Here is a 26,797-nt window from a genome sequence, read left to right on the forward strand (position 1 = left end):
CCAGGGCGCGTCAGAGTCTCCAAATCGCGTTACGGACTTCAGTCGGGAGAATGATACTCTCCAGGAGAGTCAGAGTCTCCGTTACTGGGAGAAAGTTTTCTCCGTTACCGTTACAGACTTCAGTTGGATGAAACTGGAGCTTCACGAGTCTCTTGTCTCCCAACTCGGGAGAAAACGAAGTTACAGACTTAGGCCCCAGGTCCAGAGAATGGGATCACACGAGTCCATGTTAAGCTGGGCCTTTACTTACCTCCTGGATGACTTTGCCATTGCCATCTTTCAACTGCTTCTTCCTGACCATGTCGTGGGGCATGAAATGCCTTTCACACAGTCTCTGCCCTGCCTTCAACTCAAAGTTTACCCTTGGTATTGCAGCTTGCCATTTACTCCTCTTAACAGGATCTTTGGGAGCAGAGAAAAATGAGAAGGTAGACTTTTTAGAGCCATACCCCTCAGTACACCCTGGTGCGACACAGCTTTGTGGCATTTCAAATATCGCCGAAAATAAAGCGAACTAGCTCCTCCCTCACCCGTGAAATCCACACAGTGAATTACTTTAGCGTTTAGAATTATAAAAAAAAACGCTGAAGAACTCAATTAAATAGTTTTTCAAGTGCAAATAACTCGCTTAAACACACGTGAACTTACCGAGCTACATACAAAGCATGGGTACACGACAAGTAGCGCTCGTAGTTCGTTAAAATTCCGCAGCCTCAAAAACCTGCCACCAAAATTGTACGGCGGGCATAGGAAGTTGCACTGGTTTGGTCTGTCTGGAGATGTGACTTGACAAGCGAGAAGCGCACACGCGCCTACATCATACTTGTTTGCCTTGTTTGTTTAGGTTACTTTGGACACTGGTTGTTTAAATATTCGTGAGTATTGGACGTCACTCTTCCTAAAGCGGCAATAAGCTCAGCTTAATTGAACTAATATAAGTTTTTCAATGAAATTTAAACCATTCGTCAGGTTCTATTATTCTTACGAAGATTAATCGTAGTGGCGTGATTGGTTCACCGCTTACATTTGATCGGTACTATAGCTTTATTATTCAATTTCAGTGGTGTTTTACTAATGAAAAGAAAATCTATAACCACTCATCATGAAGTTTGGTTTAAGGCCTCTAATTTTATGAATACCTCATACTAATGTATGGAATCATTGTTGATTTATTACCTTTTGAAAGTAGCGATTGTTAAATTTCAAGGTACTAACTGGCTAATATATCTAGAGAATATTTATCTACAGGTAATTCTTTGGTATTTTTATCCATGGTACGCCCTTTCAGATGTGATAATTACGTATTGAAAATGAGTCTACGGTATCGTGCTTCCAGTCACCCCGAAGAGGAGGAAGATGTTTCTGAGATGGATTCGTGTGTAAGAAGTGATGGTGAGGCATGCCATTTATGTCTCATAACTTACGTACCTAGTATCAAGTGATAAGTTCTTATCATATTATGGCAGATAGTCCTGGCCTCTTTTCTTAATTAACGGGGAAAATAACCCTTTTGATCCAAAATTATTCCACAACTCTTTTAAGTTTTCATTGGTATCTTCAGTTCTCGTTTTTTTTTATAGAAATGCCGTGATTTTCAAGCTTTTTATCCTCGTTTCAAAAATTACAATGACTTGAGACAAATGAGGAAATATGATTGTACCCTTAAAAATAATTTTTCCTCGTGTGAGATTAGTTGGGATGAATATTTGGAATTGATCATTATGATAGCCTTTATTTTCTTCCGCAGTGCTCACAAAAGTTTACCCACATAGCACAAAATATCTACTAGATGTCTACAAAATATCTATAACGTGCTCAGCTAATATCTAGAAAGTATCTTCTAGGCATTTTGTAGATATCTAAGTGTCCGCTTTTCTGATATCTGCACGATATTTTCTAGAAATTCATATTCAAATTGAATCCACTGGAATTTCGAATTTCAGGATAAATGACTCGCATATAATATGTTTCGGTTCGACTAGAATTTATTTTTCAACTGACAGGCTGCTGGTGGAGCCGGAGGTGATGGTATGGTGTCTCATGGGGATTCTTCTTGCACATTGGAACCTCACAGGCTTTTTTTTTTGTTTCTTTCTAGTAGGGGCTTCCTATTCCGATTCCAAATTTGAAGTGTCCAAAGCAGCTCACAACTTCCTTTTAACTTTCTCAAAGGAGTCTGCAACATTATCAATGGATGTTGATTCAGTGTCTTGCAGTATAGGTCTTGAAGAATTTTAATGGAAGTTTTTGCCAATGTATTTAAATACCTTTATCAGGGCTATGAATGAATATGAGTACATAACTGTGATTCATATAAGGTTATGGCAATGTTTGTTACGATCGTAAAAAAATTAAGTTGTAAATTAATTAAAAAGGAGAGACTAGAATTTTGACATACCTTTTATTCCATTGTATTGGATTTGTTTATTGATGGTAACGAAGCTGAGACTGTTCATGGTTACCTATGAATTTTGATTAATTAAATAAAAACAAATTTTGCTTAAATTGTCAATGTCAAATGTCTCTTTTATCACTAATATTTTTTTTTCAATATGTATCATTTCTTGAAATAATATTTTTGTTAAATATTACTTTCAGTATATAAACTTCCGGTATTTTTTAAGGTTAAGCAATAGCCATACATTCATAGTATGTACATATTCTAGACATCTAGTAGATGTTTAAAAAAAGTGGTATGATTATTTTTAACTCACTTTTATAAACATTTGCCAGAAGAGTTACCTTTCCTTTTTTAGTGTATGTGCATACAATGACTTTTATCTATCCATTCACCAAAAAGCATAGCAGATACACTTTTTTTCAACATTCGGGTGTTTTTTTGGCTATTTTCATTGGACGTATTTGAAAAGACTCCTGCTCAAAAAAGACATTTTCTAGACATCTAGTAGATACTTAACCCTTTCGAGACGGTGGAGTTCTCTTCTAAGCATGGCTACTGCACTGAGCCCCTAGAGACTCTTTGGTCCTCTTTGTACCGAGCACTTTTGCAGGACATTCCTTAAGTAGGGTGTTGCGGATAATTACACACTCTCAGCACCAACATTTTTCGACCCTTCCCAGTGGGGAATCCACGTTATCTTCGTCTCTGAGGGTAGTTGGTCTCCCTCCTTTTGGGGTTTATAACGCTACCAGTGGCATTGGTTCGCGGTAAATCATGCTTTGTTTACATGAATTAGCTATTAATAATGAAAACACTTTGTTTCTTCCACGAGTTTATAAAAATTTATATTTAATGACTGGTTTTGGCTATTACACCATAATTAAATACAGGAAATATGTGGTGGGGGCAGGTTTATATGTACTATGGTTGCTAATGTGGGGGTGGGGGGAGGAGGTTTGGTTTTTGAGGTTTGATGTTCCAAACCTTCGTACATGTGTTCCCATTACTGAGGCTCTCAAAGAGGTGGAAAAATTCCTTTGGAAGCCGCCACCAAACTATTAAGACTCTCTGCTCCAATCAAAATTATTTTTCATTTGACCACAAATATTACCGCATGAATGAAGGATTGGCCATGGGACGTCCGCTTTCACCTCTCCTTGAAGATATATGGACAGCTGGGAAAGAAAACTTTTTAATTCCAAGGACATTTTAATTAAGAATGTTATCAATTGGTACAGATATGTTGATGGCATAATTTGTTTGTGGATGGGCAGCAAGCGACAACTTGACAGATTTTCATCCCTTATAAATAGTCTCCACCAGAAAATTACACTAACCACAGAGATTGGAGGGCAAACCTTAAATTTTTCGATTTGACTATCTAAATTGAAAATAATTGACACAGGTTTTCCATTTACAGAAAATCCACCCATAGTGATGCCATAATACCCAACCGTTCATGCCATGCCACTCCCATAAACATACATCCTTTCACGCAGTGGTTCATCGCCTACTTAACCCATTAAATCCCAAGCATGATAATAACTTAAAAATTCCAAATATTTTGATGAATTAGCAATAAAACAGACTCAAATAAGGCAAATTATCGATTTTTATATTTTTATTGTTTTTAGTTTGCGGCTGGTGAAACGTTGCGTCTACGCAACGTTGGGAGTTCCCCGGGTCAAATGAGCCGTTTTGCTTTTTTTCGGAACTTTTATTTTTGCAAATAATTCTCTTCTATTATAACCCAAAATATTGATTAAACTTGGTATTGTTCATGAAATTTAGAGGACCAATCAGTATGTAAATGAATATTGCACTTTTGGTAATCACTAAACTTCTGGCTGCTACAAACTCGGCATCTTCGTCGTGAATTTTTTCATTACAAACAATATTGTGGCCAACCTTGTCTTTCCTTACTGTATTTTGCAAACTATTTATTCCGTTATGTCCAATATTATGGCATATTTAGTGACTAAAAGTGTAGTTGCTCAAATCGAAACTTGAAGCTTGTACGTGGTAGAAGGTCCATATTATCAATAACAGACACTTTGTGACTTCCACAAAGTATTTATAAAAATTTATACTATTTGAACGGTTTCGGCTATTACACCAATATAAAGTACAGAAAATATAAAGAAACCGGTCAAATAATAGGAATTTTTATATCGCAGAAGTAACAGTGTCTGCTATTGATAATGAGTAATTGCTCCTTCACTTTCGCCAAAATATGGCATCATCTTCTCGTCAAAAGATAATTTATGAGAAATTGCATCAAACCGTAGAAATATTTGGTTGAGCCCGCAAAGTATGGACGTATCTTAGAAAACTTATCCCCCTGGTCCAAACTTCTGTTACCAGTCAGGCGTAAGAACATTTTAGGTCCAACAAAACGCTTCCGGGACATCATTTGACGCACATTAGGAATGCGTCCTTACTCCAGTATTATTTTGTGCTAAGGTGTTATAACCACTAAACATCAGAACGGAAGAAATACCACGCTATTGGAATATTTTCTGAGAATTTCACGCACTATGATCACTGGCGATAGTGAACAACTTAGGCTGCAAATGTGAGTTCAGGTTATGTGGAGGGAACGATTGTTCAGCAGACAACCACAGATATAGTAAAAGCAGATGGAACAGAACATCGCCCCTTCTATATACCGTAATACCCAGAAAGCCCTTTACCTGAGTCAATATACCAAGTAATATTTTTCTTGGAATCCCTGTGCATTCATAGTCACTCATAGTTCTCAAAAAATTTCTTTCGAAATGACCTGCACCCTCATTTGGAGCCTTACCAGCTCATTATCGTCAGCGGCCAGTGGGCATGAATTTCTCAGAAAATACTGCGATAATGTGATCCCTCTTATCTCTCCATTCATTTTCCTCACTCGCAAACCCCCGCTGTGCACGGAGACCCATTGGTGCCGGGATATCCCCGCCCAGCCTAACTATGCTTTTTACCCTCCCACTACCTTCCCTTTGGACCTGAGTCAACAACACCACGTAAATATGAATTTACGATCTATTTGCTAACCCTCACATACTCACTTGCTTTTAGCATACTTGTCAACTGTGGTAAGCAGATCGTTCTTACCTTAGGTTGACAGTATATCTTGAAATTGCAGACGCCTACAGAAATCATTATATTTCCTGGACAACTCTATAGCAAAGTTTTTATGCATCCTTTATGTTTAGGTCACAGTAAATTTCCACTATAGCACAAGTAAACGCTGATTTAATCTTGCTCGATACGTGAAGTTAAAAATATCAAACAGTCACAATTCTGTGAAAACTCACCACATACCAAACATCCTAGTAAAGACCCTTCAACACTTATGTAGGACTAAAATACTGTACAATTGCCTGAAACTAAAGTTTCACCATTAAAAGGTAACATATTCTTGATAAGCTTTTCATTTTTCAGTCCAAAAAGAAACGCTCTACACGACTACCGCCGCGGCGCGCCGTTTCCCTAGATTGCCAGGGTCCTTCCAATGTCGTGTGAACGCAACACTTGCTTTATTCTTAAATAATTTGAAAACCACTTAGTCAAATTCACCCACATTGTTGCAATGGCCTAGAATACAAATGCATCATTGTATTTACAGAGAGATTTGGGGGTTCGGCAATATGGCCGCCGGTAGCCAGACGCATGCATCTCTCGCTCGTCTGTCTTTCAGTGTTTTTGTTGTTGCAACACTACTGTGGTTGAATATTTCTGTGCGAGTTTGTGCTCTTTCGTGTTGTGATCTCTCCCTGGTTGTTTTTCCTCAAGATCCTCAAGAGATATTCAGTTATCGGAGATATCTTTTTCCGCCTTCTCATCATGTGGTTTCTCCCGACGTGGCCTTCCTAGCCCGAGAGGCCCTCGGTCTGGGTCCCGGCGCGTGCCTGAGCCCTCCCGGATAAAACTCCCGCGCTACCCTCACGCTGGAATGGTCATCCTCCTCATTGTGCTACTCTCAGGGGACGTCACTCTTAACCCTGGCCCTTCTCGTGTCCCTCAAGTGCACCTTTATTATCAAAATGTGAGAAGCATCAAGGCCAAACTTGGCGACTGTGACACACACGCCCATGAGCTCTCCCAATTTGATATCATTGCCCTTTCTGAAACCTGGCTAAACCCCTCAGTCCCTGACGCTGAATTATCCTTTGTGAACTCCCACAATATCTATCGCCGAGATCAGCCGTCAAGAGGAGGAGGAGTGCTCCTTGCTGTCAACAATCTCTATCCATCAAAACGCCGCCTGGACCTGGAAACGGACTGTAGGATTATATGGAGTGAGGTGTCACTAGTCTCAGGTGAACACTCTAAGGCATGTAAAATCTATGTTGGTTGCTTTTACCGTCCCCCTAACAGTGACATTACTATTCTGGAACATTGTCTAGATTCTGTGTTCAGAGCCATAAACCTAGGTCCTGTAATTCTGGTTGGTGATTTTAATCTTTCAATTCGATGGAACAATCCAACAAGCGGCTGTCCAACCAACATTCATGATGACTTCTTTCTTCAAAGTTTTGTGAATGCTCTTGGCCTGCCTCAATACTGCCTACACGGAACTCGAAATGTGGCAACACTGGACTTACTTATTGCGACCATTGCCCCTGAGGCAGTCACCCCCGGGCGAAAGATTTTCGACTCCGACCACGACTCCCTCGATGCAGTGTTCCTCGTCCAACATTCCAAGAAGCACCGCGGGGTTCCTACCCCGCCCCCTAAGCCATTCCCTGCTTGATCAAAGGCATGCTGGGACGACATAAATCGCTGTCTCGACCTCATACCCTGGGGTATCCTTGCTTCTATGTCTCTGGAAGACGGTGTGGACTTTCTTTACTCAATCCTTGAGAGTGCGGTCAAAGATTTTGTGCCCATTGTGAAACCTAAGTCAAAAAAATTCCCCTCTTGGTTCAAAACAGATACCATTCGCTCACTTGGAAACAAGAATCGTGCTTGGTATCTATATAAATCTTTCCCGAACGAGGAAACTCGAACTACATACACTAACCTTCGCCGCTGTTCCAAAACGCTGATTCGCCGTGATCACAAGGAGTATGTTCAGAGCATGTGTTCATCCATTTCCTCCAACCCAAGAAAATTCTGGTCCCTTGTGAATAGTTGCCGAAAGTCTCCACGCATCCCCCTTAACGTGACCTATAACAATCTCGAGGCTGGGGGGCCAGATAGACCAAACTTATTCAATAAATTCTTTACAGATTGCTTAGCTCCTTCATCTACTCTCTCTAATAAAATTGATAACTTCCCCACGCCAATTCGTGACCATTGTCTATCTAACGTTATCACAGATCCCAGAGAAGTATTTGAGTATCTCTCCAAAATCCCTCTCCATCGTGCCCCTGGTCCCGATGGTTTGAGCCCCTAACTAATTAGACATTGCGCCTCCTCCCTCTCTCTTCCATTGAGCCTCCTACTGAACCGTTGCTTTTCCCTCGGCACCTTCCCCTCCCAATGGAAAATTGCCAACATCATTCCCATACATAAAAATGGCCCTAAAGATGAAGTCTCAAACTACCGCCCAATATCGATACTTCCGATACTATCTTCAGTTTGTGAAAGGATTATTCTCAACAGGCTCTACTACTTCACTTCTCCTTTTTTATCAAATAATCAGCATGGTTTCCTTCCTTCCATTTTTATGTATGGGAATGATGTTGGCAATTTTCCATTGGGAGGGGAAGGTGCCGAGGGAAAAGCAACGGTTCAGTAGGAGGCTCAATGGAAGAGAGAGGGAGGAGGCGCAATGTCTAATTAGTTAGGGGCTCAAACCATCGGGACCAGGGGCACGATGGAGAGGGATTTTGGAGAGATACTCAAATACTTCTCTCCTGCCTGACCAACTTAGCTCTTTTCCAGCATCATGCAGTCGTTTCCATCTCCAATAAAGCTCAACTTGACGCAATATTCTTAGATTTCTCGAAAGCCTTCGACTCTCTTGACCACTCTCTTCTCCTTCACAAACTCTCTCATCACTTTAACCTGCATGGAAATTTTTAAACCTAGTGGACTCTTGCCTCAACAATAGATGCCAGCGTGTAATACTTCCTGGCTGCTCATCCCAATGGTCAGCCACAACATCCGGAGTACCTCAGGGAAGTGTTCTTGGACCATATTTATTTAATCTTTTCATTGACGATCTGGCCTCCCTTGTACATCCCTCTCAAGCCCATACCCTTTTTTACGCAGATGACTGCAAAATTTTTAAGCAAGTTAACAATATCGCAGACTGCCATTACCTACAGGATGCATTGAACAAGGTTTCAGAATGGTGCAACACCTTGAATCTCCGCCTAAACGCTAATAAATGCAACATAATTTCCATTTCGCTAAAAAAAGTCCCCTTATGGTTTCAGGTACAGTTTAAACTTCCTTCCCCTCAGACGAGTCTCCACCATCAAAGACATAGGTGTCTTAATGGATCAAAAATTAAATTACTGTGAGCATATTACAAAAATTAAAAACAAAGCTATGTCTCTCCTTGGCCTCCTCTACCGCTTCTCAGAAATTGCAGAACCGATAGCATTACGTGCATATTTTTCAACTATTGTCATTCCCGTTATAATGTATTGCTCCCCCATTTGGACAATCTCAGCCCCATCCAATATTTTGGCTCTTAAAAGTGTGACAAATTTTTTCACTAATATAGTTAAGTGCAGAGCCCCTCATCTTCGTAATATGTCCGCTGATACTGTTTTGCACACTCTCTCTATATCTTAATATTCCAAATTTAATCCTAAAATCTGATTTAAAACTAATACATAGCATTCTAAACTCTTCCATAGACTGTCCCGATCCCGTCTCCAATCTAAACTTTAAAGTTCCATGCAGACCCACTCGAACGCATTCGCTCCTCCATGTGCCCATTCCCGGATTATCACTAACCAAACGTTCCATCCTCTCCCGCCTCTCTTCCCTCATAAATTCCCTTCCAGATCACATTGACCCGTTCTCCTTTCCAAACCACTCCTTTACAAACCGCGCTCTTTCCTACCTTAATAGAAACTCTTAAGGTCAAAGAGTTTACTTCAATGTATTGTTATTTGTTTAAATTAATTATGTTTGATTGTGTTTGTGCTTTTTATGTTTGTTATACTGTGCCACTATAAAATGGCAAACTATGCTGTATGTGGACAATTTGATAAATAAATAAATATAATCATCGAGTGCCTCAGATTTAACATAATATGTAAACTTAGAAGATAACCTAAAATATCGACTTACATATAAATGAAAAGGCCATTGTAAAACAAAAGTTATTAAATTTCTTCTGTGAAAAAATTCATAACATTTTAGAAAGTATTGAACTACCTATGTTAAAAATATTAACTACTAATCAATAACAAATACGGAGAAAAAAAATCACAAAGTTTGCATTGCGTTCACGCAACGTTGGGAAGAAATGGGTTAACATTCCCCTTCCGGAAACTGATTTTAAACAGGAATGAAATGCCATACGACAAATTGCTCATAACAACGGATACGAGCAACCTTTAATCGCACGGATTTTAAATACGAAGTTAAAACATATTGCCCACTCCAAGTCAAGTTCCTTGCTACCAGTCGAACCTAGCACTTCAACAAAATGGTGTAAAATACCTTTTATCGGCCCTTTATCAAATGCTGTAACCCAAGCTATTCCTAAAAATAAATATAAGGTTGCCTTTTATAATAAAAATACCTTGAGAAGACTGTTAAATATGCTAACGATGTTATTGAACCCAAATTAAAATCTTGTATTTATAAATTAAAGTGTAATAACTGTGATTCATGCTACATCGGCCAAACGAGACGAGAGTTCAAGACAAGGATGAAGGAAGAACAAGGATGATACGTATGAGGCTTTCACACGGCACCTCTTGGAAATGGGGCACCCAAGCAGTTTGGACCCAGAAATACTCCATTTTACCGGTAAAGTAAGGAGGATGGATGCCTTAGAAATTCGGGAGATATCCACAAATGGAAACTTGGTTGATGACATGACCTTTCCCAACCCATCCCCCTTATTACTCATCACCCTCCAAAATCTCCCACAGCCCACTGTGCCATAAACCCCCACCCCCCTCCCGTTCTCCTCCAGTAATTAACAATCCCAGCTTGAAACCATACCTCCTCCCCCCCTACCCCCACATTAGTAACCATAGTATATATAAACCTGCTCCCACCACATATTTCTTGTATTTGATAATGGTGTAATAGCCGAAACTGGTGATCAAATATAAATTTTTATAAACTTGTGGAAGAAACAAAGTGTCTATCATTGTTAATATGGAGCCCTTCCACCACGTACGTGCCTCAAGTTTCGATTTAATGAATTAGCTATGATAACTGTTGCTTGCACGTAAATTGCAGACTTCCAATTGAATTCCTTGTTTTATTCAGAGAATTGTCAAATTTTGAACGAAACTCTACCATCAATATTAACACATTTAATGCAGCAACAATTTCCATGTTGATGTTTATTCTGAAATCGAGATACAAGTTTATATTAATCGTACAATTGTTTCAAAATTGTAAATGCTGCTCAAAAGACGAAGAATTCAAATATTAATTTATATTTCTTGAGAAAAGAACAAATATTTATTTCGAAAACTGACTTGAATGAACAATTGAATGACCAAGGTCCCTTACCACAAAGAGGGGTAATATAAGACAAGGGGTCTGGGTACCTGCTCTCAGGTGTTGAGGGTATGGCCTAAATCCCGATTTTTTGGGTCCCAAAACGAAGACCTGCGACCGTCTTGAAAGGGAAAGGAGAGCAAGGAAATGTATATTTTCGGCGTTTGTTCGCCTGCCTGGAAAAATCTCCAACAAAAATTTGCAGCTTTTGTCTCTCAGATCAAGAAACGTCCTGCCACATATTTGCGTCATTCATAGTGAAAATGTTAAGATATCCAAGACATTTTAAACATGCGCTAGATATCTAGAAGATATTTTGTGATATGTTGGTAATCCCTTGAATTTTTATTCAGTCCGTGATCAAAGTAGCAAATGAACATGTGTGTTAGAAGCAAGTAGCATGGCATTGATAAATATTCCAGCAGCCACATCTGATACCCTTCTGAGTTAGAATGGCTGAAATTTTGTATTTCCTAGGAAGATGATGAGGGAGCAAATAAACTATAGACAACCTTGACTTGGCTAATTTGAACCCCCTCAGGTGTTCATCTGGGGTGTAAAATCTATTCTTCCCCAGCTTTCACATGCCATCATCATGAATAGTGACAGAATTTTAAATGTGAGAAAAGGATGGTTTTGTACTCTCATAGTGAAGACCCAAGGAGAGTAAATGCATCTCATTTTCCAGAAAATTAACAGATCTTTCATGACTTGTGTGGTTCTAAAATTTTATGCGAAAGACTCATTTTAAGTATGCCTTTTAGTTGTGTGGGTGTAAAATTATTTCGGAATTGAATGGAAAAGATTCTGAATCTGCAAAAGTAATGAATCAAAAGTTACATTGGAAGGTATATAAATTGGTGAAAATTGCAAGTCTAAAGTGCTTATATAGCCAATGGTTGGTGAAATTCCCTGGTATGAATATTAAACTCTAAATAAATGAAACTTCTCCTTGCTTTGGGGTGAGTATACAAAAACATTTAGTTATATAGAAAAAAATAAAATATGGAGCTTATAGGGGAAAGTTCTAATTTACAATTTGAACTAGAATTCCTTTTCCTCTCCTCTCTTGAGAAAGATGGGCTGTGTCCCATCGAATATTTGTACAAACTCTTCCCTATGAGCTCTTTTATGTTTTGTTTCTTTTTCCTATCTAGGTAAATGTTTCTGCGTGCCCATCCTAGGGCTAGAAGAAGTTTTATTTCAAATGTGTGTATATAAAGAACTGTAATAATCAGCCACTAACTTTTTCCCATCTGGTTTCAATGCGTAAGTGCTATTTTCAAGGTACATTTGAGGTGAAACTGCAGTTTCAATTCATAGTCAGGCAATAAATTAGTTGTGGCTCATTGCAGTGTTAAATTCTCAAGCTCTTTTAAATGCCTACTATGTGGTCCAGTGGCTGCATACTCTGTCACCAATCTCTCTCTGTGGTTGTGTTGCATTGCTTGTAATGTTGACGTGAGAATATAAAAATTTTGGGATGGGCTGAAGAATGTTGGATAATTTTGGGGTAGGCTAGAAGATGTTGGTCCTGAAGTTGTTTTTTCTTTCTTTCTACCCCTTGTCATAGAATCCATATCAAAGAATTCTGGGTCTTCCATCTCATGCTCCCGTTTCACTTCCTACTATGTAAAGGGAATGAAGTTGGAGCATACAATAGATTTTTTAGGGCATACAAATAAATCATGGTAAATCCCTCTGCCTTACCTGTGGCCAGGTATGGCAAAGGTATTGAAATTTTTAAAGAAATCATCTAGTTACTTAACGTGCACACCATCCCCCTTGAAAATTGCTAAAAGTTAGTTTTCATGGAATAATTTTTCTGCTTCTGGTTGATGGTAGTTTTGCTGATTCTTGTAAGCATCATCAGGAACTAGTCCATAGTTCTCCTTATACTAGGTTTACTGGTATTGAATCTTCAGGCCTACCTCATGGTAACTATTGAGGTTGAAAATCGGTTCTGCCATTCTCAAGTTATTAATGGTGTAACTAACATGATTTACAACCAACTTTCTTTTATATATGTGTATAGATGTGCAATCACCTGGTTTGCACATTAAGTTTTTTTAATGGCAAGTTTTACCATTTTTAAAATGAATGTTTTAAAAGAAACTTTGCCACCAGTTATATGTAAATTAAAGTTTCTTTTTCACTTGTGTGTTGCCACATTAGGTGAGCAAGAGCGCAGAGATCCATTAGTGAAAGATGGGCAGTTGAAGGCAGCATCAAGCTCAGAAGAGAGGCGCAGGCGAATCCTTGCAAGAGGAGAAGAGCGATTGCGCCGCATTCGTGGGCGATCCATTGGTAAATTTTGCTATTCATCATGCAATAATCTTAGCTGATATCTGTGAATATACTATAAAGAAAGTTTATCATGCATGGGTGTCTGCTGACTCCAAAATTTAATTCAATTGAATTAAATACATATACTCTATTGCTGGCTCACACAGTACTTTTCAGTTAGTGGTAGGGACAAGTTTCTCAAGCCTCTCATTATGATATTTTCTGGTTGAGAGAATCCAATTTATGTATAAAAAAGGTTTAAAATGAAAATTCTCATTCCTTTGAAAAGTAGTGGCATGGCTAGCAAGAAAGCTCTGGAAATTTTTGAAACCACTAATCATGATATCTATTATCTGCAATAGTGAAGGTCCTGTCAATTTAAACATCATTGTGATTTTATGCATGCATGATATATTTCCCAAATGAGAGTAACTAGCAACCAGCCCCCCGGAACTAGGGCTTTAGGCATGTTCCTATTTTGAAGCCAGTTCAGGGCTGTGGCCAGTAGAGGCGCCACTAGTCGAAGAGCCCATCGGGAGCATTACGTTGCTTGGCTCAGCATTGGATTTTGTCGGCAATAGATATGGAATATAATGTGAACACCGTCTATGTAATACGTTATTTTTAATTCAAATAACATCCAAATCAAATGCTCGAGTTAAGGTGTATCTTAAGGAATGCAATTATTTAAGTAGGTGGAGTAAAGGGATAGCTGTTAGGGCAATGAAACCGGGACGAAATTATTATATTCGCTTCAGCACTGTGGTGAATTAAAAGTCAAAATAAATTAAGAAAAGAAAGTAAAACGTACCATCCTTAACTGTGGACGAAATGGGACAATTGCTCCGCTAACTGATAAAATTATACCAGGTACAGGCACTTCTTAAAATTTTAATTAAGGAAATAAGCAACCATGAATCATGGGCGTAACCAGAAGGGAGCAGCAGCCCCCCTCCCCCAGGAACAAAAATAGCAAATTTTTTAAAGGAAAATCAGGACTGAATTGAAACAAAAGTTTTGAACAAATTTTCTTTTAAGATACGACAAATGATATTAGAGTAAGACATGCCACTAAAATAAAAATAATTTGTTTTCATGTAAATAATTTTAAAAACTAATGAACCGCTATTATAATTTTCTTAAAATATTGGTTACATTCACCCTTTCCGTGCATCAGTGGTGGATATAGATGGGAGCGCCCCCCACCCTTTGCGGGGCCACCCGTATTGTCAAACATAGCAAAACCACAATTCTAAGCTTTCTTATATCATAAGATGGCATTGTCTTGAATATGTGTATAATAACTTTCATTAAAAATTTCTGAAGCTTTGCATGTGACTTCATTATTTTTTATTTCGATAAAAGTAAAGGTAGCTCGACAAGATATCTTTTGTGCCCCCCCCCTTTGTGTTTTCTGTGATGAAAACTCAAGGGGGGGCACGTAAGATATCTTGTCGAGTTACCTTTAATTTTCTCTCTTCCCCAAATGCACCAGTAGCGTAAGCATCTGTATCCGCTACTGGTGCATCTAGTTGCAAATTATTAGCCCAAATCGATTGGCAATAATTAGCTATTGTCAATTACTAAATCGGGCCTTAGGAATAGTGGTAAGGAGGTGGAAAAATGTGAAAATTTTAAGAAGTGATACAACCCAGATTCATTTAAAAGGAATGAGACAAAAGGAAAGTCCTAGTATAAAAATCACAGCAAGGAATCAAAAGATATCATCCATCCAGTGAATAGGCAAGGAAACAAAATCGTAGGAGCATAGAAAAGAAAATACAATGCAGTTACAATGGCAGAGCAAGACTGCACCCAAGACAATTAAAGATACATTTAAAGAAAATTAAGATCCTTTTAAGAAGGCTTTTAAAAGCCTTCTTAAAAGGATACCTACTGTGTAATTCCTACTGTGTCCTTCACCCCTACTGTGTAATTACACAGTAATTATAGTAGGGGTGAAGGACAAGTATGAAATTGTTATCAGTGAACCAGCTCAAGTTTTGAAAACTTGGAAAGAAAACTTAACTGAGCTCTTAAACAGCGAAGAAAGTATAGATAGAGAAGAAAATAAAAAGGAGAGGATATAAATGTTTAAGGGGTGATACATGGGCGTACCCAGGATCATAACAAGAGGGGGCAAGCCATGGTCTAGCGAGGGAGGGGGGCAAGCCAACTTGTGACATTATAGCATGTAAAAGGTGAATGAAACCAAAATTTTAAGAAAATTATAACAGTGCTTTATTAGTAATTAATTCCTTGATTAATAGATCCGAGATTAATCCTTCTAGATTATTTACTTGAAAAATAGTTTTATTTTAGTTACATATCTTATATTATTACATATCATTATTCGTGGGTTTAAAGAAAATTTGCCGAAAACTTTCGTTTCAATTCAGTACTGATTTTGCTTAAAGACTTCTGCGATTTTTGCTTCTGGGGGTGGGGGGGGGGGGGCAACCCATGGGATAGTTACCCACGCTCTGAGCCAACAATAAGATGAAATAAAATCCGTATTTCAGACTTCTGTTTCAAAAGCGGCAAAGCTGTTGGTGAAGATGCCATGATGCTTTTCAAATAAAAATTATCACCAGAGTATGGCCAAAAGACGGAACGGGAGGAATGTAGAGGGATACTTTATCAAAAGAGGATAAAAAAGTCGGTTTAAAAGTCAATGAAGACAGAAAAAATGACCTGAATATTATCAGAAATGAACACGAAGACAATTCTGTACCAGCGTTACATCATTATTTTAATAAAAACACCAATTTAAATATCCAGCAGAACGACCGTCGTGAATTAGACTGTAGAGAGCAGTTGGAAATTATGTAAGTTATTGAAAACCAGGACAGCACTCTGATGAACAAACATCTTTTCTCCATCTTTTTCCCCTGTTCTGGCGTTCGACGGCACTTCAAATATACAATATTCCATCTTCAAACTGCCATAGCCGGTGGAACAATTCGGCACAACATACGACCATGGCATCCCTCTGAAAGAGATTAATAATCGGAATTTTTACGAAATAAAAATGATTTTAATGTTCAATAGAACAAACGAATCATACTACAGCGGTAAATAACCTCAGTAGCTCGCTCAATCTTCAAATAAGAGTCTTAAACATATGTGCTCTCAAGAGAAATTCAGACTGAATCATATGCTCAGGGCTCTTAAGCTTGGGCTTTTCTACAGGTGGCGCCACCCCCAAACCAAAGCGGAGAACGCAGGAACTGGCTTCAAAAAAGGAACATGGATTCCAATGGGCAGGGATAGGGAGTTGTAGGGGGCTGCTAGCAACTGTTCATTCATTCCTGAGTGTTCAGTGATAAATGGAATGGAAATCCAAATCTTGTAATTGAAGTAAAGCCTTAACTAAATTTTCTGTATTGGTAATTATTGCTGTACAATTATGATAAAATGTAATTTCATTCAGAATTTACTCATATTGCCAACCTAAAAACTTCAATTGAAATTCAGTTTTAATTTTCTTAATGCAATAGAACCTCTGATCTATGAAGTCAAATGGACCCTAATTTTTGATCTTAAGAAATCAGTGTGTTTGTAAGAGGGAAATTGTATTCTTTTGTTGTGGGTTGTATGCATTTGTCACCCGGCAGGCCTCTGATTACTCCTCAGCAAATCACACCACTTACTCTTTACAGCCAGCGTTTGGGGAGAAATGGTGCAAAATTTGAATAAATGCTGTGATACCCTTTTGTACAGTCACTTGCAAAAGTTTTAGGGCAAAGTTTGTGGTGCCATTTCTAATCGAGAAAATTTAGTTTCCCTTACTAATTATGTTGTCCTTGGTTACACGCAGCAAATATTTCATTCGTGTGTGAAAAGATATGCACTTGGAGGGAGAAATTACTTACAAATTCATCATTCTCTTTTGCTTTATTATGGATTTAATGATTATTTTGTGTGCATTTACTACGTACTTGCCCCGGTTTTTATTGCTGGTTTGTATATTAATAATAATAATAAATTTTTTATTTGTCCAAGGATCTTATGAATACAACATAGATATAAGACACGTCAAAGTAATCAACATAACACTTAAAAATGTAAAAATGGTCAGAGTTCATTTGTCATTTAAAAATTCATTTACACTGTAGTAGCACTTATTAATTAAAAATTTCTTTAAAGAAGATTTAAATTCCCTATTAGAATTAATCAAATTAATACTTTTGGGAAGGAAATTAAATATTTTTGATCCCATTGCAATGGGACTTTTTGTTGTTATACGTTTTTTATGGAGGGTAACATGGATGTGGCGATGAGACCTAGTTAGGTGCTCATGTACATCATTATTAATTGGTAAATCATTAATATTCTCTTTTATCAGTAAACATAGTTGGTATATATATATACAAGGCACTGTTAACAAATTCAGTTCTTTGAATAAGGGTTTACAAGAATAAGTACAAGGCTTACTCATTATACATCTTATAATCTTTTTTTGCATCTTGAAAATTGTATCTAATAGCGTTACAGTTGATCCCCAGAATACAATACCATAAGTCACTCTACTTATAAAGTTGCAATGGTAAACTGACATCATCGCCTTGTGAGGTAAGGATGCTTTTAGGAACCTCACACTATACAGTACTCGGGACAATTTCGAACACAAGTCTTTTACATGGAAGGACCAGTTCCCAGTATTTTCAATTTGTAGCCCTAAGAATTTAAAGTTTTAGTTAGACTCAGTGTATGGTTGTTCAGTGTCAATGTTCCAAAATCTTTGGAATGATTCGGGTTAAACAGCATAGACTGATATAAGACAAGCAACAGAAGCAATTGCAGTGGCTGAGTGGAGTGAAAATGGTTATTAGATTGAGTTCCTGTCTTGGAAAACGTTAATCATTACTTTTTTAAGCTTGTTCACTCATTTTGTAATTTTTGAAGATTTCAAATCATTTTAAATTCTTTGTCACAGCTTTATGTACTTTTTTAAATAATGATGAGTCATATAAAATTTAGGAATAGGGCAATGGTTGTCTTATCATTTTTAATAGCTATAATTAAAGGGCTTAGGATTTGGAAAAGAGGGTTAGTTTGTGGTAAAGGGCAGATAAAAACCCGGCACTTCCGTTAACGAAACATACATAGAGTTGCACAAGGGTTCTTTTCTGTTTTTCTTTTTATAAAAGTAAGTGCATTGCTAAAACTATGCTGTAACTTAAAAATATAAGCTTTTTATGTATAGAGCAAATCAAAAAGTACCATGCCCGTTGTTACTGTTATCTGTAGAGGTCCGTGAGAGTGGTTTTATTTTTTGCAAAATGTATTAAAATTATGTGATTTTGGTGTTATAGAAAATCTTGGCGGTGTTATAATGATGTTACAATTTTTGCATAGTTTGAAGGTGTTTTATTATTTTTTCGTACAGGTTTCTTGATTTCTTATACTTTTTTTAAAGCTTTTTATATATGTAACATCTAATGCAATTTCGACTGTACAAAATTTTTGATAAAACCAAATGAAGGAATTGGTTCAACTCACATTGGTTCTAGATATATCAATGATTCCGGCATTAATATGATAGAGTGATCAAGAAAAGGTGCACCATGAACACTTCACTTGATTGTCTTTGTGAGGAAGACCAGAGCAAAAATTGACCATGTAGTACCGAAATTTGTTTTCAGTTTCATTGTATTAGGTAATTTACACCAATAACACAATATTTAAGCTCTGCCTGCTTCTTTTTCCCTATAATCTGAATGTATTTTTGGCTAATACAATCTGCAGATGGCAAATCCTCACTACCCTTCATGTATATACTTTGAAAGCCATTCCCAAATTTTTGGATTATCAAGTATCTCTACACTAATTCCAGAAATTAAAAATGCTTCAGTAGTAGCGACAAAAACTCCTCTTTCTCCTCCTTCACTTTCTTTGACTGAGTAACTGTCTGTTCAAACGATAGCTGTGGTTTTGTGGGTCTCATTTCTTGTGTACGTTTATTCCTCACTGATGTGCTCCAAGTCTTTTTCTGATTTAAGTCTCTTATCGCAAAATGTGGTCAGTAATACTTAGTCTTTCTCATAAAATCCTTCTGAGCTGAATTCACTTGCCCTGGTATGAATGGTAACACTTAGGTTTTCAGCATTTTCTTTCCTTTGTTTGTTATTTGAACTGTTACTGTGATAACAAAACAATCCAAACTCACAACATGACCACTTACAAATACATCAAATCGAGTGCTGGGTAGCTACATTATAACCATGAGTAATGTACAATTTACATTTTGGCCAAAATTTTTTGTGTTGTGGGGTCCCTTTTGATACCCGTGGCCCAGGTGCCCAGGGAAGGTAGGTAGGAGCTAGATTCAACAAAATCGCTTAGTTAATTACTGCTGTTGCCCATTGATCAAGAACGACATTGAAAGAAGCACAAATAACTCTTCACAACCGGGTACAGAGAAACTTAAACTGGGGGAGTGTCAAAATGATTTTTTTTTTTTGCATTGAAGCTCAGTAGAGTGACGAAAATCTGATGATCCATCCACTAATAATTAGCACCCCCTCTCCTCCTATCCTTTCTGTTCCTTCCTTCCCTTCCCCCAAACTGCTAGCGCTTCGTGCTTTCAAATAACAATAAGTCTTTATGGATGTCTTTAAACAAGAAGAATCGCATAGTTGACAGAACGGCGTCGTTGATGGCCACTGTGGTCACCATGGCACCCATTTCAATCTGGCCCGACGGTGCGCCGTCTACGACGTGAAATGCAGGCAGTGCTGCATTGAGGCCACTATCAGACGAAAAGACATTTTGCCGGCCACCGTTCACGACACGACGGCGTGAAATTGAGGCCGCTTTCAGACGAGACGACTCGCTCTGCCACACAGTGGGCCGTGTCGTGAACGGCGGCCGGTGGAAAGTCGTCTTGTCTGTAAGCGGCCTTCCGTTCCCAGCCAGTATACAAAATTGTTAGGCTAGGCCCACACCCAAGGTTTATTTTTCTTTAGCATTGGGATCATTGCACGACCAGAAGTTGTTCATTTTTTCACACCATAATAAAACATAATGTGCTTATGCTCATTATTAAAATAACTGTAACTATTACGAAAATAAGTATATAAAAGATATTATAAAGAACTTGTAAAAATGTGAAATTTTCAATGTTTTGACAAATTTCAGGCCATATGCACGACTGAAAGATAAAAACTGATCTAATACAAATTAAAAGAGTATGTTTAAGCCTCTCTTTGAATACATTACAAAGTATTATTACATTATGAAAACATCAAATTCAAGCATTAAAATAATAATCGCAAACAATTAGGTTTTTTTCTTATTGTGTCAAACTTAAGGCTCTGTGTGTTAACGAAAGATGTCGGCTGATTTTGGTGATTTTATCTTTCCTTTTTTCAATCTAATTTGCAACTTTTCTGTGCTATCACAGCATCAAAATTTAAAAAATGAGTTTTTTCGGCCCACTCTAGTCAGTAGCCTTGAAAGAGGGATTAGGGGCATTACAGATTTTGGAGAAATATGCATCCAAGTTATGGACAGATTCTGGCGTCAGCCCATTGGAAGATGAGTAAATGAAAGGCATCTTTGGCATCTCCTTAGAAATTGTCTTGACTGGGGACCTTTACTTGTTTCTGTTGAGAAGCAGTTGAGCAAAAAATGGGTCTAATGGTAATCCCCTGATTGTCATGGGAGAGGGCTGTCTCCAAGGTCATTATGTATTCGCTTGCATCTTTAGACACTGGGATGGGCATTAACCTCGTTACCTTGGGCATTTAAGTTGTTTACTTACAGATACTGCTGAGTACATTGTGTAAATAAGGGCCCATGAGATATGAGAGGGCCCTGCTGGGGTTCCTGGGGTACCTGAGGCTAAGGGTGTGAAAAATCTTGGTCCTGGATGGATTATCTAGGCACCTTTGAATGGAAATTTGAACTGCATTTGGACAGCCTTGTGTTTTCTAATTACTGAAGAGACAAATGCTAGGGGAATGGTCAAGGTGTGAGACAATAGGTTTCTTACCAACGGAGGCCCAATTTCCCTGGGATGAGAAACTTGGATAAATGGTGATTGCCCATTAAAAATTTGATATTGATCAAATTGTAGATGTCACACTCAAGGAAATCTGTAGGCTTGTCCCCATTAAGATGGCATGGGGTAAGGGTGGAGACCAAACCTGTCTTTCAGTGTTTTTTTTCAGGAAAGGAGGAAAGACAACGATTAATTAATGCTCTTGGGTTGAAAATGTTGCCATGTTGTTATTATTTGCTATATTTGGCTGCTCCCTCTTTTGCCATGGTGAACTAATAAACTTTGTGAAACGGAGGTGGAATAGCTCCTTTGTAATGTTGTAACTGGTCATAGATGATATGTTCGTAAATGGGAGGTTCAGCTGTCTACCGAAGCTTTGAGTGGTTAATTGATATTAACTGGGGGAGGGTGGGTTCACAGGGCCTCAGAAGTCATACTTATGCTTCAGCCATGTTTGTTTTTCATAAGTGACTCATAAGTCACTTACATGTGAAGTTATGTATATCCAATATTAAAGAAAGAAACCTTTTGGTGTTAAGATGCCTAATGAAGTCAATTTCCATGAAGGAGAGGGCAATCTAGTGGGTAAGGAACTTGATCTCCAATGAGTCGGACCTAGTTGGAAAAACATGCGAGGATGAATTTTTTTCATTGCATTTATAATTTCTCCTTCGCAGAATCATGTGCAGCACTGTTATTTGTACTTTCCTCTCAAAATAATATTTTCTGTTTGAAAATCTTTTTTCTTCTTGTGTAGCCTTCTACAATATTAATTCTTTGTCTTACTTGCACAAAGGTCTATTGATTCAATTCATTGATTAGTATATGTGATTTCCTTTTTCTTATGGACTGGTTGAGTCTGGTGTTGTGCTTGTTGCCATAGAGATCACCATCTTTTTTCTGAACTAATTTGAGTTCCAGTAGTTTTGGATTTTTGGAGTGTGGATTTCTGATTTCTGTGGAGCAGTTAAGCCATCTCAGCACTACTGAACATTGCTCTTGGGTGTCCACAACACACCTAATTTTTAAAAGTAACTTATAAAATTGTTTTTCACAACTGGAGCAGATGACATTGGCAATGTGAGGCACTTCCACAGTCTAATGAAATTCCATATTAGCCTTAGCTGACTTGGTAATTAGTGAAAATAGCTGCAGCATGTATAGTTAATGTACCTGTAAACAAATCATGGAACACTTGGTGCTTTATTTAAGTGACACCAAGTCTATACACTGGTGTTCCCAAGAGAACTTCGTAATCTGTTTACCAAATACTGTGTTTTTCAGGACAATGTAATCTCTTCCAGCAAAAAAATTATGTACACTAAAAATAATCAATTATGGGTAAATATGTAGAGTAAACTCACTTTCATCCTTATTGTGGCCAAAAATGGATTGGGATGCAGGCAAGTTGTCTGACAGCCTTAAGGGAGGAAGGAAGCGATTCTGGGGGGGGGGGGGGGGGGGGGGGCAGATGCGCGTGCACGATGCAACTATGCTATATTTTTCCTCGCATTGATCGCAAAATTCTACATAGTTCTATGATTGCTGGTTTGGCTAGTAAGAGGGCTTTACGTTACTTAAAGTGTTATGATGAAACGTCTATTCAAAAGGGATGTGGAGAAAGGAAATGAGAAGAAGAAAAAAACTCTTAGATATTAATTATAGTTTTGTATGAAGATTTTCACCGCTTCTTTTATCAATGTTGGTGGTTTCTTTTGGGAAATGCTGCGTTGGGTAACATTATCTGCTCTAGACGTTTCACTCCTGCTGGGAGCGTTTTCAAGAGAAAGGGAGGGAAACCGTTCTCATCCCGAGCTTATATAGGTTTTGTTAACCCATTGTTGACCTGACGTGAATTTTCACTGAAGGCGATAGCCGTTGGTCATTAGATTGGGCCAGGAGCCCTCTCCATATGCGGCTGAGGTTATATCCACCCTCCCTATTGAAGCTGTTTGGCCTTTTCGCTATCTCGAAGGATTCAGGTATAAGGCGCGGATAATATATTCTTCTGTCTTCGCCAGTATGTACCCATGTAGCGTTAATCATTAATAACTCTCAGCAAATATTTAGTGTTAGCAGATGTCCAATTTAAGAATAGGGTAGTTTCCTTCATCAAAGAAAACGAAAGGTATTGATTGCGATTCGTTACCCACCATTAGTGTATTCATAATATACAAATTATTTGGTTTAAGAAATCCCAGTTTAGATGAATGGAAATGGTCAATTTTATCCTCATTTGAAAAAGGCCATGTTGGCGTCTATGCGATGCCACTCCATGTGACCTCACAGGGACCTAGTTTCTATACAAGCAGATTTAGATACAGCAGGAGTTTTACATCGTCTGAGATTACAAATGCATGCATGAGGCATAGCACTCAGGGAAACGTCTCTTAATAATCACCTATTAAAATTGCCTATGGTCAGAAAGTTTCCCTCGTTTGATAAGGTATTAACAATCCTTATTTAAACCAAGCACTACCAGCTAGCAGGGTACTCTGCTACCTGCTAGCATCCTGCGTCGTATCAGCGCTCAAAGCCTCGCCCCAAGGTCACATCACTTGCGGCAGTGGGAACCAGAATGACGTCACACGGGGTTTTCCCAGCATTCATACTTAGCCGTCGCGATTTCGCACGCTTGAAAATTTTCACTTTACATTTAATCGCTAAAAATAGATATCGTCATTTAAAAATCTAAAAGCATGAAATATGTACGCCAGGAGTAATAATCTTTGGATTCAGGCAATAAAAAAAATAATAGGAAACCACCCTATTGCCATAGAGGTCAAGGAAGCTGGATAGTGTAGTGATCTGCTCAGAGGCCCGGATAGCCAAAGGTCTGTGGTTCGATTCCTGGTCCAGGGAATTTTTTCTCGTGGCCATTATTGTGAACCCTGTTTTGTGATTAATATTCCTCTTTGGTGTTCGGTGGAATGTTTTACTTGTTGGTCAGGAGCCAAGTTGTTGCGACTGGGACTATGTATATTTGATAGGTGTCTTCCCACTTGGAATGAAGGCCACTCACAATAAGCCTGGAAAGCCAAATCCAAAGGCTATTTGCCTTTTTTGCTGGGCTCTGTACAGATGTTATGCAGTAATGATAGGAAAAGGATAGGTTTTCATTCAAAGAAAATAGAAGGTTTTCAAGATTAAACTTGATTTATGTTATATGCACAAACAGTCCAACCCTCACACTTACTTAGCTAACCAAAAAATAAATCAATTAAAAAGCTGTCACTAGGTAGAGCCACCCTCTCCATTTGAATCTTAAAAGTGTAAAAACAGACAAATACAAAGTGATATGTGTAGTCGTAACACTGGTAATGATGATAAGTTGCTCATTACTGCATGTAATTTACTTTATGGAGACCCATATGCTTCACCTGCTGGATTTATGCTCTCAGCTGTGAGAGCTGAATTTGTTTGATATTTCTTACTGTGTTATAGGGTCATCGGAAGAAGCTGTGGAGGAGAAGCCTATCCTTCCTGAAGAAGCTGCTTTTGTGCCTGATGTATCCAGAGAGTCAATGATTGTTGAGTCAGGAAACCTGTTAGAAGGCGAATACATTAGAAATGAGCCTCTTGATATTTATGACAATGTGGTACCATACTCTCTAATTATTTTCATTTATGCTGTGGGGATGCAACTATCATGTAGCCTTATGTTATTCAAATTTCCTGAGACAAAAGACTTAAGCTATTTAACACCATTTTTTATAATTGAGGCTTGTTACATTCTTCACCATTTTTTAGTTAGCTGTAAAGTGAATGATCATAGATTGTCACCTTGGATCATTTTAAGGAGAAAAAGTTGGAAGCAAATAACATTAGACGTATTTCTGTTCATTGTTCGGGTAGTTCTGTTTCACTTTTGTGTGTATTTTTTGGCTGTGTGCCTTATGGAAATGGTTCTGTTACATTAAAGTTATGGGGTGTCTTTTAGCCAAAAAATTACGTGATTCAAAACAAAGAATTTGTACACAACAGAATATTCGTAATAACAATTTTTTTCAGAGTAATTTTTTAATGTGGCCCATATTTTTTACGAGTGAAATATCATTTTTGGCCATCAATGCCATTGAAATCTAAGAATTCATCTGCTACTTTTTAATTTCCTTGTGTGCTTTTCTACAACCATGAAGCCATCTCATTGTGTGTTAAAATATGGTAAAGCCTTGATTTTACATAGTTCTATGGATCAGAATATGAGTGCAACATAAAATTGAAGTATATGAATTCAACGTATTTAAAATCAAGATTTTGTGCAGGAGTAACCATATGCAAGATATCCTGGTCATAGACCCTGTTCTATGTAATCCGCAACTTTTTAAAATAAACGTTTGTAAATTCAAAGTTTAACTGCAGATATTCTTGGTCTGAGAGTGATAATTCAATTGTAAGTACATTATATTTTTGTCAAATTTGGATGCTTTTTTATTATTAAAGCATGATACAATTAACATGAATATATTTATTTTTCCTGAGATTCCTCACCTATTTCTATTTTGAATTGAACCTTCTGCCTTCCTCGAATATGGAAGTTGCCTTCTGCCGCTATTCAACATTTGTAATATGCACCCGAGGATTATTAAGCATTAACATGCATTTATGGAATTCTGAAGCATGAATCACATGATAATATTTTTCTATCAAGTTAAAGTGATAGCTGCTTAGATTTCACCAATGACAGCAGAAAAATCACCGTTTTAGGCAATAATTTTCTGGAGTGGCACCAGGGATAGGTATCCAATCCCTTTTCCTATCACACTGCACGTCCTTTTTCTGTCGCAGCTGTAGTGTCCTAAGGTTGGCAGCCATGATGTTGGTCGATTGTTGGGGTTGCTGGGAACAAGGTTGTTGTATGTGAGTGAGACAATAAAGATGGCAATAAGTAAGGCGTGCTTGTTTTAATGATTCTTTGTCCAAGTTAGGACAGTACATTTGGCGACGAGGATAAATTTCCGTTCAATGGAAGGACTCGTTAGTTTCGCGTAAACTGTGGTTTGTCGCGATATTCAAAAACTTTAGCACGCGTTCCGTCAACGGGAGTCCGGATTGGAAATGGCAGCCAGCGGCCCTGAATACGAAAGGTTTAATCCCTTCGGCGACGTTTCGACATTAGGCGTTCGTTGGAGAAGGTGGTTAAGGGGATTCGAGCTGATGGCAGAGTCGAAGAATGTTTCCGCTGCAGCGAGAAAACGGGCTATGCTGTTACATTATGCGGGACCGGAGGTGCAAGATATTTATTTTGCACTCATCCCAGCGGACTATGCCGAGTCTTCTCCTGACGGTGTCGCGGGAACGGTTGCATCACCGGGAAGACCGGAGGATGAGTATGCCAAAGCGGTCAAAATCCTGAACAGACATTTTGATGCGGAAGTAAACACGCCCTACGAACGTTACAAGTTCGCTCAGATAAGCCAAGGTGATACTGAGACAGTAGATGAATTCGTGATTAGGCT

The 26,797-nt window shown here is 38.2% G+C and overlaps 1 protein-coding gene across 7 annotated transcripts; it reads left to right on the forward strand.

Annotated features, from left to right (window-relative positions):
* The first annotated feature begins 740 nt into the window (after positions 1–740).
* Positions 741–25,795, forward strand: LOC124170881. Of its 7 annotated transcripts, none has more exons than XM_046549906.1 (5): positions 741–875; positions 970–1,033; positions 1,289–1,392; positions 13,220–13,351; positions 24,783–25,795. In XM_046549906.1, exons 3-5 carry the CDS (start codon positions 1,311–1,313, stop codon positions 25,256–25,258), a joined length of 690 nt encoding a protein of 229 aa, XP_046405862.1. In that variant the 5' UTR covers positions 741–875; positions 970–1,033; positions 1,289–1,310; the 3' UTR covers positions 25,259–25,795. The 7 variants fall into 7 exon arrangements, with proteins under 7 accessions (XP_046405862.1, XP_046405859.1, XP_046405858.1 ...); XM_046549903.1 differs by having other exon boundaries at positions 742–875; positions 1,249–1,392; XM_046549902.1 differs by lacking the exon at positions 970–1,033 and having other exon boundaries at positions 742–875; positions 1,249–1,392.
* Positions 25,796–26,797: the final 1,002 nt, after the last annotated feature.

The sequence above is a fragment of the Ischnura elegans genome, chromosome X, assembly GCF_921293095.1.
Source record: "Ischnura elegans chromosome X, ioIscEleg1.1, whole genome shotgun sequence".
Lineage (NCBI taxonomy): Eukaryota > Metazoa > Arthropoda > Insecta > Odonata > Coenagrionidae > Ischnura > Ischnura elegans.

Bases quoted from the DNA above. Each gene is read 5' to 3' on its own strand.
- LOC124170881 (XM_046549903.1), top strand. From the start codon at position 1,272: ATGGTACGCCCTTTCAGATGTGATAATTACGTATTGAAAATGAGTCTA. The intron at 1,393-13,219 runs GTGAGGCATGCC...TTGCCACATTAG, and splicing joins TTCGTGTGTAAGAAGTGATG to GTGAGCAAGAGCGCAGAGAT. The intron at 13,352-24,782 runs GTAAATTTTGCT...ACTGTGTTATAG, and splicing joins CATTCGTGGGCGATCCATTG to GGTCATCGGAAGAAGCTGTG.